Genomic DNA, 12,819 nt, shown 5'->3' on the forward strand with positions numbered 1-12,819 from the left:
ACTGTTTTCTCAAGGGAAGCATGTTGCACTCAGCACTGTGACTCTAAAGTGACGATCTATCAGCTGTTAACCCTGTGCCTCACAGCATAAAGCAGGTAGGCACTCACATTGTCAGCCTTGCAGTTGGATGGTCTGGAAGACTGATGTTTATTCTGCTTCAAATTGTGCCTTACAGTTACAGGGGTTGTTTTACATTCATTTTGCTCCACATTGACTCACTAAACTGCAGAGAAAAGCTTCAATTCGCTTACAAAAATACTTTTATTATTATTATAACTCAATAAATACAGATATGTCAGAAATCTGTTACAGCAGCATCACATCATGGGTCCCTATTGTGTTCCCTTTTTTTTAAAATCTCAAATTCTCTCTGGAAAAGCGTCATTTGAATATAATACACCACCAAGTGTGCTTCTGATGGAAAGCCTAGTTGACTTAAAACCCTTCAAACATCAATCCAACACCTTAGAATACAACTTTGTAATGTTTTCCTTTATTTACTTTAATATTTATAATTTTGGAACCGCAGCTATCTGTCAGCCAGAGTCATGCAGCTATTGAATCCATGTTTTTGTATTCCTCACCATGCCGGCTCTTTTTGCTGTACATGCAGAACCATGGGTTCAGTTTATCACACCACATTATAGTTGTTGTTGTTGTATAGTTGTGTCTTCACTCACCTGACCAGTTTTATCAGTGATGGAGTCTTTCAGGAGGTTTTAACCCACCAGAAACGGTTCTCGTCCACCTACTTTTAAAGCAGGGTTTTAATACATTTTCTACCATTTTCAACATGATATTGTCAAGAAACCTGTCTGCTTTGCTGTTCATGGATTTAATACGTGATAATAATACAATACAAGAACCAGAAGGTAGAAAACAGGCGCTGAGACATTACTGACTGAACACCAACATGATCATTTTAGGGTGGTGTGAGCGAACTGATTCCTTGGAAAGTTTTTAGATCAAGAATATGTCTGAAAACATGTTATATTTGAGCATGTTAGAGGCAGGGCTGTAATGAGTCTGTAAATGCGTAGGTAGCTGTTTGCCTCCAGGACCCTGCTTTAACAGCAGCCTCGCTTGGTCGTGTTTTTCACCTTAAATTGATCTATCATCTTGATAGAACGCCTTCAGAGGTTACACAGGCCTGTCAGAAATCTCACAAGATAGATTTTCAAGCAGATGAGGGTGTAAAAGTGATTAGAAAAGTTTATTCAAGTTTTATTTCTTTGTTTATAGTAGTTATATGGTGTTAAGGAAGTAAATAAATAATCCCTTTATAGGAAATGTTTCTCTAGAGCAGTTTAAGTGTTGTGTTCATGTTTAGGATTTTTATATTTTAGAGTTATAACGTTTTTCCAGATGACACTGCCCGAAAATAAATATATATTGAATTAGTTTTATGTCTATTTTGTTCTGACATTTTTGGCTACATTACTTGTAACAGTACTGAACACAAAAATGGCGAGGTTAATCATCACTTTAAATTCTTTGTGTTCTTTCATGTCATTGAGATTTGTTGTATTGCTTTAGATTTGTTTTACATTTCTTTGGGGTTAAAAAAGTTTTTTTTGCCTTTTAAGCACAAGACAAATTGTATACCCCAAATATAAGCATCCAGAAGGGTTAATGATTGTTTATATTTCAATTATTCCACTGTATATCAGCTCTGTGATACTGCATTTGCTTTGTTTTCACACTGATCTAGTTTAAAACAATTGGATGTTTCCCTCAATGCAGAGACATTGTTTTGCAATTTTTTGCAGTAACTCTGACTTAGTGATTTGTTTCATGTTAATAAATGGAAACAACACGTTTAAATAGTGTAAATCTTGTGACTCCCGATGCAAAGTTTCTGAACACAGTTTCTATTATTCAGTGTGATATTTTTTTTATTGGACAAATTGCTATGTGCCATTTACAGCGCCTGCCCTCATTTACAGGAATCAGATGCACTAAAGAAACCCTCAAAACCAAATAAAAAGATGTCTATGGAGATGCTATGGTATGACAGTGGGATCAATAATGTGCCAGTTAGGCCGTCGGCGCTGATGAATCAGGGTTTTTATCTGTATGAAGGGGATAAAGAACTTGGCACAGTGGCAAAAGCTTCAACTGTCTGCTTATTAAAATAACAAAAGACTGAATCTCGTGACCTCAGACTGTGGTTTATAAAGCAGCTGTGTGTCTGTCGGCCAAAAATGCATGAAGAGCTTTGTACTGTATAGAGACACTTTTAAAGCTGTAATAAATGCTTGAGATCTGCAGTTAATTGCTCAAATATTCAAAAACACTGCAGATTGCAAATAGCATCACATTATGGAAAATCTTTTCCATAATAAAACAACAAAAACAAAAAAACTGCTATGTAGAACACTTTCTAATATGTAGCATATAATCTGCTTGATTCAGACATTATTCATTTTTAATCCAGAAATATTGATTTTTTTTTTTTTCATCTAATAATCCAATTTAAGGCCAAGAACCAATCCCAACACGTCTTACTCAGTGGCCCCTTTTCACAGTGAAAGCACTGTTTAAGTGTCTCTAGGATCAGTTGTGAATAAATGCAGATCATGCTAAGTGATGCATTGTTCTTGCAGCGATTGTCAGGTTGATGTTGAGGGAGGAAGGTGCTCATAAGCAACAGTTTTACATTCTTGAGGTGGCTGTAAATGGCATCTTGTGCAAAAATGTGAAACTGAGCAGGAAAGTGCAAAATTAATGAAGTTTAGGGTCTAACATAAGCAGTAGTATGATGTATGCAGATGTGCACTGGTAGAGTAGCATGGCCCTCCACATGAAATGATGAAAGGAGGTGCTTGTTTTATATACACTAACGTAAAAACATACTTTAGGTTATTTTAAGGGACAAATGACTGCATTTAGACATAGTTTATCTTCTCAGTTGAGCCAATTTATCTACTTCCTATTTCCAATGCCTTATTTAGTGATTTGTAATTGGTAATAAATCTGTTTGATCATTAAGATTTGTTGTAACACATCAGTCCGGATCATAGTGGTTGAAACTATCAGTCACAGCCAGCACAGGAACCAAGAAGGCAATCCATTTCTCAGTTTATAATTCATGCATTCTCAGCCTCAGGTGTAGGTGAATAAAAATAAATGAATTAATTTGATAAAAGTGGAGTTACCATTACAAATATAACACGAACGCAAATCACCGCTTTTGTTTTGTTGATATTGTGAGCGATGACCTCTGGACCACCAGCACTACTGTTGTGTTTTAATCAATAGTGATGAACTTGTGAAAACTGGACAACAAAAAGTCATCATCACACGGCGGTGCGTCGCTATACATAACCGGAATCGTGGTATAAAACCTATTTGGATGACAATGCTTTATGCTGTGCCATCACACAGCTACTTAATATAAAAGGACAGCGGTGTAGTGCGCGTCTGTTGAGTGTCAGTCTACCCGCACAAATATCACAATGGGAAAGGTAAGTTTTATTATGCGTTAAATTTTCTTTACATATATGTTTTAACATGCAGGGAGGCGAAGAATTTACCATATCCCATTTGCAGATCATATTCTACGAGGATAGAAATTTCCAGGGTCGGCACCATGAGTGCATGAGTGACTGCGCCGACCTGCACCCCTACTTCAACCGCTGCAACTCCATCCGAGTGGAGAGCGGCTGTTTCATGGTGTATGAGAGACCTCACTATCTGGGCCACCAGTACTTCCTGCGAAGGGGGGAATACTCCGACAACCAGCGCATGATTGGCATCAATGACTGCATTCGCTCCTGCCGCATGATTCCCACAGTAAGCCTCAGATTATGTTTTTAAAAAGCTGTTTTTCAGCCTGAAATTCTGAGAATATTTACCCATAGTGGCTTGTTTTGCTGCACAAAAGCTGCAAAACAATTCAAACTAACTAAAGGAAGCAGTTGAGGAAGAGAAGTCTATGTAAGGAGGTATTTTTCTTCAAAACGCCAGAGGTTTTACATCACTGGTCTGTAATAAAAATCTGATCCTACAATAATAAACAAGCTTCGGTCACAGTTATGGTACTAAAAAGTAAAAACACCTTCTGGTAGATCTGTTAGCAGGATCACCTAAATGATTTTATGTTTGACAAGTAAGGACTGTTGATTAAACTGCTCGTAGCATAAAAGAAATATTTTTTTGATGAAAATTTTTATGTAAAAGCTTCAGTCTCAATATTGGTTTATATTCAGATTACAGTAGACTGGTTTGTTTGCTTGTGGTCAGAAAAACACAACTTCAATAAGTTTAAAAGTGACAAAAACTAACTCAAATATTCTCTCTGCAGCACCGTGGTTCGTACAAAATCAGGTTGTATGAGCGTCCAGACATGGGCGGCCAAATGCAGGAAGTCAGCGACGATTGCCCCAACATCCAGGATCGCCTCCGTATGTCTGACATAAACTCGTGCAACGTGGTCGACGGCCAGTGGCTGCTGTATGACCAGCCCAACTACAGGGGAAGGACCTACTACCTGAGACCCGGCGAGTACCGCAGATACAGCGACTGGGGAGGCGCCAGTCCAAGGATTGGCTCGCTTAGGCGAATCACCGACTTTAACTAATTTTCTGAATCTTATTCTTCTTGTCTGTTCTCAATAAACTCCATAATCCTGGGTATAAATGACTTTGTATGTGTTTGTATCCAATTGGTTTTTTTTTTTCCCATCAGCTTTTTTTTTCTTGTATCTAAAGACAAGTCTGATCCCGTACATCAAAGTTTGTCCCGAAGCAAATACTTTCAACAAATAGGAGAATTAACGCAAACAAAAAGAAAAACAGTTGATAGTGCAATGTTGTTCAGATAGATTTGTCAACTTTATTGATAGCACATCACATAGATAGCACACAGACATTGACTTTTTCACAAAGTGATACTTTTGATAGACCCCACCCTGGCACTCAGGCTTCCCCACTCATGAAACCTCCTGTATTCACCAGGGCGCATCAGGTACTGGCGCCCTCTGTAATTGGGATGCTCATAAAAGATCCAATGGCCGTCCATAACGTTGCAGGAGTTGATATCATTGAAATGGAAGCGTTCATAGAGGGAAGCGCAGTCCTCAGTCAGCTCCATCGTCTGACCCCCAAACTCTGGGCGCTCGTAGATCATCATTTTGTGAGAGCCTTGGTGCTGCAGAGAAGTTAAATGATTTATTAGCCTTTTTGAAAAGAGAAGCGCTAAATTGAAAGGTTTAACCTGTCAGACTGAGGGTTACCATGGGGATCATACGGCAGGATCGCACACAGTCATTAAATCCCATCCAACGCTGGTAATCTGTGTAGTCGCCCTTCCTTAGGAAATACTGGTAGCCCATATAGTTGGGTCTCTCATAGACCATCCAGTCACCAGTGTCCACTCTGATTGAGTTGCAGCGGCTGAAGTGGGAGTGCAGATCAGAGCATTCGCTGCTGCACTCATAGGAGCGACCCTGGAAGTTCCTGTCCTCATAGAATATGATCTGCAGGAACAGAAGTGAAGGGTTTCTTTAAAACATCCATTTAGAAGTGTGCATACTTTACCACCTGAAAAATGCCTCAGTTTCATCGATTCCATCTGAATAATCCAAGCAGGTATGCAGAAGCACAAATAAGACCTTGCAAAAACAAGCAGCCTTACCTTGCCCATTGTGCCGGCTAACTTTTGTCACACTGTAGCGGGGCTGCCTTTATAACCCACCGATGACCTAAGTTATTGTGAGACAGAACAATGACTGGTCTGGTCAGCTTTTTCTCACAGAAAACTGGTTTTGTTTTGTTTTGTGTGTCGTACAATGCATATCAGCTATTTCCTTTGAGCTGCAGCTCAGTTGCGTTTGTTTTACGGTGACACATAAAGTATGAACAACTGGAAATAAAAGGTTTTACTGAAAAGGAGTGACACATGAAGCTGTAGAAAAACTCAACTGCAAGAACTGATGATTTATTTTCCCAACACCATTTTACAGACAAGCTTATCTTTGAACCAGAAACACGTTAAATTTAATGCAGATAAATGCTCACATATGAGTTAAGCTATATTCATTCTACCATTACTACATTTTAAAAGCTAACATTTGATATGAATGTGGTATATTTTGGAATTGAAGGCAGTAAAAGCTGCTGTGACTCTTTAACCCTAATGTCATGATCCAAAATCCCGTGAGCGCTACATGGAGCGACCACCTCTCTGCAGAGCAATGGCCGCCTTTTATAACATTAACAATCCCCAGAATGTTTTTCTCTCTTCGTGTCAGAATGTCAACAACTTTTTTCACATCACCTCCAGCCTGTTCATTTGCAATCCCCACATTGTGACATCCTCTATGGGTTAAGCTCCAGAACGTCAATTTAAATGCAGCCTGCATGTGACAGATTTAATGCAGCAAAACAAAGCAGTGGCCTCATCAGGTATAAACTGCACATCTGTGCATTTCACTTGCAGAGTGTTCACAGCTGTGCAGCGTGTATGAGAATCTCCTCTGCAGCTTATGCAGAAGTAAAATTGTCTCATTTCATTCTCATGCATGCACAGATGCATCCATCTGACAAATAGTACCAATGTAGTAAACTTTAGTGTATGACATGGAAGAGCTAAAGCTGTTACAATATCATGGTCATGTTTATTGTGTTTTAAGTCAACCTGAGGGGTTTAAATCACCACTGTAAACTGTTCCATAAAGATATCATTTGGCCGTGTGTGTCTTTACTGGACTGGTCTTCCAGATTTAGTTGTTTTATGTGTGTTTTTGATTGACAAAAAAGAAGCTAAATTAGAATTAGACATTTTTTATATATCTGGTTTTTTAATTTATTTTTATTAAACTAAGGGGTCTAAATCATCGCTGTAAACTGTTCCATGAAGATATCATATGTTCATGTGTGTCTTTACTGGACTGGTCTTCCAGAATTAGTTGTTTTTTTTGTGTTTTCGATTGACAAAAAAGAAGCTAAATTAGAATTAGACATGTTTAATATATCAGTATTGACTTGATAATACTGAAAATATCCAGTAAACTTGAGAAAGCAGCTGTTTAAAGTGAGTGTCTTCGTATAAACGTTGGCTAGTCGAGTGTGACGTCATTTATTTATGCAAGGCTGTAATTATTATCGACTGTCTTTGTCTTATTATCTGTATGTAAATTTTCTGTGCAGCCTTATCTCATCGACTCTGACATTTGGATCAGGCTGTGTGTTTATGTTCACATTCATAAAAATGTGATTAAAAACGTAATAACACCAGTTTGCAGCCAGTCAATTTATTGTGCGCATTGCAAAGCATAAGAGGTAAATTGACATTAAATCATACATCATAATTGGAATTACATTCAAACAATCCACACATCACAGGTTTGGGATTTAAAAAGCTCCTTTTTGCCTTTCACTTGGACAGATTGTTCATATGAACACAACAAATCTTCTGCAAAACTCATTGGCTGAAGGAGAAGTCGTGAAACAGCTAAGACTCTGTGATGCGCCTGATGGAGTTAACTTTCATGTTGTCTCTGCAGACTTCTCTGAGGCTTCTGTACTCTCCAGGGCGCAGATAAAACATCCGGCCTTCGTAGTTTGCCTGCTCAAACATCAGCCAGTAACCGTCCATCACATTACAGGACTGCATGTCCGACATGTGACAGCTGTCCCGGATGGAGTCGCAGTCGTTGGTCAGTTCGTGCATCTGGCCTTCGAAGTTTGCTCTCTCGTAGATCCTCAACTTGAAAGGCCCCTTGTGCTGTGAAAGTGCAACACAGGAAACATGAAATCATAGAATCAGTGTCTCGATGCGAGCGTTTTTCTTAAGAGGTGAGGTTGAACAGCATCCAATTCATAAGACTTTCACATATCCATCTGTTTTCATTCTCAGCTGATAGTATATTTACCACAGGGACAAGACGGCAGGACTGAATGCAGTCACTGAAGCCAATGGTGTGCTGATACTCGGGGTAATCTCCCCTGGTCAGGAGGTACTGCTGGCCCATGAAGTTGGGCTGGTCATACACCATGAAGGATCCGCTTTCCACCCTGCAGGAGCTGCATTGGCTCAGGTGAGAGGCAATCTCTGAGCAGTCACTGACGCACTCATACGAGCGGCCCTGGAAGTTTCTCTCCTCGAAGAAGGTGATCTGAAGAGAAAGAGAGATTGTGTGTGGTTCCAACATGAGAACATTCAATGAAAAACTAGTTCTAGTTCTGTGGACAAACTACACAAATCTTTGCGCAATTGTTGCACAGGCATCATGCACTGCAACATTTCCAGAATAAAATCAGAAGTGATCCTGATGTTCTGTGTGTGGATCAGTGCATTGGCTGCAGCATAGATCTGTGCATCGCATTACCTTTCCACTCATGATTTCTGTTGTTCTCCTCACTGGCGTGCTGCCTTTTATGCATCATGTGACATAAAAAGAATCTGCCTCTCAATTGTATAAAACACCTGAATCAGCGCATCATGGAAGTCCCTACTATCCATTACTGTACATCAAAACTGTGAACACTGCAGGCATCCAGATGAAACTATGGACCGGCAGATTTCATGACAAAGCAAATGATTTATAGCACATTTATCATTTTAATTGTCCAAATTCCAAACTGGGGTTCCCAAGACAATGTCAGGGGTTAGTAAATCATAGTTGAAAAAAAAAAAGGAATAGCTTATATTTATCAAATAAATTTTGGACTTGATTAATTGATAAAAAGAGATTAAATTATGAAATGAATTTTTAACAAATGCATGAACAATGTGTGTATTCATGTTTTAATAAAAATCTGAATTTGACACGATCTCTGCAAGAGGAGCAGATTTTAGATCACAGCTGTAAATGTGAACATAATCCACCAAAAAAACACTTCTGGCAGTTTTCAAGCCTTTTACTTAAATAGCTGAAGTCAACAACGCCAATATATGTGATCTTGAGGGTTTGTGGCTCAAAAGGTTCGGGAACCACTTGTCTGAACAACAACAACCTACCGGTACTCATATTATCAGCAACATCGTCTTATAGGTGTGTCAAAAGGGTTCGATGTTTTATTGTTTGCTCATCAGAGGATAAACTGGACAACTTACAATGTCACAAGTAAACTATAAGATGAGGCTTTTCTGTTTACACTATCCTCAAATCACACTGCGATGTTAGTTTTCCCTCTCCAACTGAAAGTTGTGGTGGGATGTTCATCATCATCAACAACTCTTTTTCTTTATATAAGAAGCAGAAGAATCACAACCACTCAAAATATAAAATTTCACTTTTTCTTTTTTTTTTTAATTTAAAAAAAAAATTTTTCATGTTTGTTATTTTGAGCTGTATTAATAAAAAATGTTCTGATTTATTTTTATACCACACAGAAAAATATCTTCTTTTGTTGCATAACATTTAATAGAAAAATATGGGGGTTAGAGGGGTTGGAAAATGGCACTTTAGTCTTTTACTACTTTCTTTAATGGTTTTACAGATGACAAACCACATTGATAAAGCATTTTAAATGTGAGCTGTTTAGAGTTAACATAAAAATATCACATTTATCAAAAACAAACAATTCACTCAGATGGATTCTCCCAAACAGCCAAACACACAGCATGCTGGACAGAGATCAAGACCAAAAGCACCTAAAGTTTTATGCATCTTTTTCTCATTGAATGATTATTTTTATGCATTCTGCTCCACTGCAGTATGATCACTGTATATCACTTTAATATTCTACATATTCAAGATTTATAGCCTGAAACTAATTATGAATAATAGTTTCTTCACAAATCCAGTCTCTTCTAGTATTGTTTTTCTTCACGCTTCATGCGTACTCAAGGTTCTAATATTGAAACCTGGCATTAACACAGACAATTCTCCAGCTAAATAAAGCAAGCAAAATAGATCCTTCAAAATATGTTTATTTTTGTTCTACAGTTTTTTCTGAAAAAAACTTGGCATTCAACACACATCCACGATGCGTCTGATGGAGCTTATTCTCATCATGTTGCTCATTCCCATCTCTCGGAGGTTCCTGTGCTCTCCAGGCCTCAGGTACAGCATCCTGCCTCTGTAGCTGGGCTGCTCGAACATCAGCCAGTGGCCGTCCATCACGTTGCAGGATTGGCAGTCAGACATGTAGAATCGATCCTGCAGAGACTCGCAGTCATCCATCAGCTCATGCATCTGCCCTCCAAAGTTCTCTCTTTCGTAGATCCTCATCCTGAACTGTCCCCTGTGCTGCTGGAGGAAGAAAAGACACATCACTGACTTTTGGAGCACTGGTGCTTAGGCCATTTAAACAAGGGTGTCTTATGGTACCTGCAAGATGGCTGAAAATACAAAACAAGAAAGCAAACAACCACTAAAATGTCTCACCATGGGGATCATGCGGCAGGACCGGACGGTGTCCATCATCGCCATGCCCATCATACCCATCGTGCTTCCCATACGCTGAAAATCAGGGTACTCCCCTCTCCTCAGGAAGACCTGGTTCCCCGTGAAGTTGGAGCGGTCATACACCACAAAGCAGCCGTTGTCTACCCTGCAGGAGTTGCAGCGGTTCAGGTGCATGTGGATGTCAGAGCAGTCGCTGCTGCACTCATAGGAGCGACCCTGGAAGTTCCTCTCCTCATAGAAAATGATCTGCAGCGAGAAAAAAATGAGAAAATAGAGAGTTACTGCTACTTTGGCACAGAAGGTTTTACCATTTGGCTGGATGGGAATAGTTTGCAACAGTTTATAGAAATATAAGTTATATACCATACCCTGCCCATGGTGGCGTTGTGGTTTCTCCAAATGATGCCAGCCAGTACCATGTTTATATAGAGCATCAGTCGCAGACCACCTTACACGCCTTTGTTTGAAACATCATGACTCATCATGAGGTTCACGTGTCTGCACTGATTTTTTTTTTTACAGTACACCTGAATGGTTATCATTGTATGTTGAATGTAGTTCAGGGAGGTCGTGCCAGGTCGTAGCAGAAGCAAGATTTTCCAATGACTTGTTTTTTTTTTTACAATTATTTCTCTTTCATTTGACTCAAGGCAGAAGTTTCGTTTCTTTGTGTAATCCGAAGAGTTTCTTCCAGTTTGCTGAATGTTCTTCATCATAACACTGCGAATGCTCACTCTTGTCTGTATGCACACTCGATTTGTGCAGAAAGACATGAATTAAAGAGTTGACAATGCAGGAAGCGAGAATAAAACCTAATATTCAATTCAGAGTAGCAACTGTATTGCAGATTCTGACGTACAGTAAAATCTGCCATCCTATAGTGCTGCTCTGTGCCACAATATAGAGTGATGACTCAAAGGTTTCAGCACAAGCCATGTGGAAATACTACGGCTGTGCAATGTATAAAAAGGGAAAAGGGTCGATGTTGATGCTGTACATCTGAGATTAGCTCACAAATATCATGACCGTGGGAAGGGTAAGTAAAACCCATCAAAACACTGCAAACACCAAAATAGCTGTGAAATGTTTTAAGTTGCAGTTTCTCTTGGTGGGGGTTTGCAGATCATATTCTATGAGGAAAGGAACTTCCAGGGTCGCTCCTATGAAACCAGCAGCGACTGCCCGGAGGTCACTTCCTACCTGAGCAGGTGTAACTCCTGCAGGGTGGAGAGCGGCCTCTTCATGGTCTACGAGAAGCCCAACTTCATGGGCCACCAGATACTGGTGAGGAGGGGCGAATATCCAGACAACCAACGTTTGATGGGGATGAGCACCAGCGACTGCATCAGATCATGTCGTATGATCCCCATGGTAGGTGGAATAACTTAAAACATCATTTTAGATATTTAATTTAAACCCAAAACACATTTAGAACCCTTTTTGCAAATGAGAAAATGATCCATTTTCCAGATTTCACTGCAAATTTGAATAAAACTAGTTTGCAGAGCTAACAGAACTGAAGAGTCCTGCATTTGCAGGGGAAGACTGTAAGACAATGGAATTAAACTTGTTATCTTTACACCTATATGAGTCAAAAATGCACTGATGCTGGGCTTAGGGAAAAACTTTTTAACTATTACGTTAAAAGTAATAATACAAGGAAGACAGATGCATCAAATAAATAGGCGTAAAATGGAAATATTATCAACTCATTTTAGTCGATTCTAATCATTTTTACCCAACAGTGAGGAGCTGTTGTTATTCCACTAATCAGGTCACTGTTGGTATGGAAAGTGACACCTTCAATGCACCCAAAGTGTAAATATTTATGTTTAATATTTATTTTTCATCCATGACTCCAGTATTTCCCTCTCTGCAGCACCGTGGACCCTTCCGGCTGAGGATCTATGAGAGGGAGAACTTCGGAGGGCAGATGCACGAGCTGATGGACGACTGCGACAACATGATGGACCGCCTCCACATGTCTGACTGCCAGTCCTGCAATGTCATGGAAGGCCACTGGCTGATGTTCGAGCAGCCCGGCTACAGAGGCAGGATGCTGTACCTGAGGCCTGGAGAGCACAGGAACCTTAGAGAGATAGCTATGGGCAACGTAATGAGGTTCAGCTCTATCAGGCGCATCATGGACACCTGTTAACTCAAAGTCTGAATGTACCATGTTGAAAAATAAAGCAAACTAAAATTCAACCATTGTAATACCTGCTTTTTAGTATTTTGTAAACTGTTTCTTCCATGCTGCAGCATTGGCAGAAGATCTAATGCTAAGTATTTGAAAGGAAATAATAAAAAAAAAACTTTAGCTGCTGACTTCTTGCACTCAAACAAGTTTAACACAAGCATCTAGAAACACACATCCAGTTAAAGCAGCTGATCCAACATAGCACTTACGGGCTGTAGTAAAGGTGAGGCAAAACTTTTTGAGTTTGACTGGACCGTTACAC

At 39.5% G+C, this 12,819-nt stretch overlaps 4 protein-coding genes and 1 pseudogene across 5 annotated transcripts; 2 read left to right on the forward strand and 3 right to left on the reverse strand.

The window, feature by feature from the left end:
• Positions 1–3,458: 3,458 nt before the first annotated feature.
• On the forward strand, positions 3,459–4,582 carry LOC306774132 (gamma-crystallin M2-like; the record flags this gene model as incomplete). Its single annotated transcript, XM_079264115.1, has 3 exons — positions 3,459–3,467; positions 3,520–3,795; positions 4,307–4,582. 3 exons carry the CDS (start codon positions 3,459–3,461, stop codon positions 4,580–4,582), a joined length of 561 nt encoding a protein of 186 aa, XP_079120241.1.
• A 299-nt stretch (positions 4,583–4,881) lies between these two features.
• On the reverse strand, positions 4,882–7,310 carry LOC306774133 (gamma-crystallin S-1-like; annotated as a pseudogene). The gene is made up of 4 exons: positions 7,306–7,310; positions 5,638–5,704; positions 5,237–5,479; positions 4,882–5,151 (listed from the first exon to the last, which is right to left on the reverse strand). The product of its transcript is annotated as a gamma-crystallin S-1-like (transcript).
• Positions 7,311–7,455: 145 nt separating this feature from the next.
• LOC306774134 (gamma-crystallin M3-like) lies at positions 7,456–8,344 on the reverse strand (the record flags this gene model as incomplete). Its single annotated transcript, XM_079264116.1, has 3 exons — positions 7,456–7,728; positions 7,877–8,119; positions 8,333–8,344. 3 exons carry the CDS (start codon positions 8,342–8,344, stop codon positions 7,456–7,458), a joined length of 528 nt encoding a protein of 175 aa, XP_079120242.1.
• A 1,575-nt stretch (positions 8,345–9,919) lies between these two features.
• On the reverse strand, positions 9,920–10,734 carry LOC306773734 (gamma-crystallin M3-like; the record flags this gene model as incomplete). Its single annotated transcript, XM_079263632.1, has 3 exons — positions 9,920–10,198; positions 10,337–10,603; positions 10,726–10,734. 3 exons carry the CDS (start codon positions 10,732–10,734, stop codon positions 9,920–9,922), a joined length of 555 nt encoding a protein of 184 aa, XP_079119758.1.
• Positions 10,735–11,315: 581 nt separating this feature from the next.
• LOC306773733 (gamma-crystallin M3-like) lies at positions 11,316–12,515 on the forward strand (the record flags this gene model as incomplete). Its single annotated transcript, XM_079263631.1, is given in 5 exon segments — positions 11,316–11,357; positions 11,361–11,363; positions 11,367–11,393; positions 11,480–11,728; positions 12,237–12,515. Coding segments are annotated over 5 exon segments (600 nt in total).
• Between the last annotated feature and the right edge of the window lie 304 nt (positions 12,516–12,819).

This window comes from Telmatherina bonti, assembly GCF_933228915.1.
Source record: "Telmatherina bonti genome assembly, chromosome: 24".
In the NCBI taxonomy this organism is placed as follows: Eukaryota; Metazoa; Chordata; class Actinopteri; order Atheriniformes; family Telmatherinidae; genus Telmatherina; species Telmatherina bonti.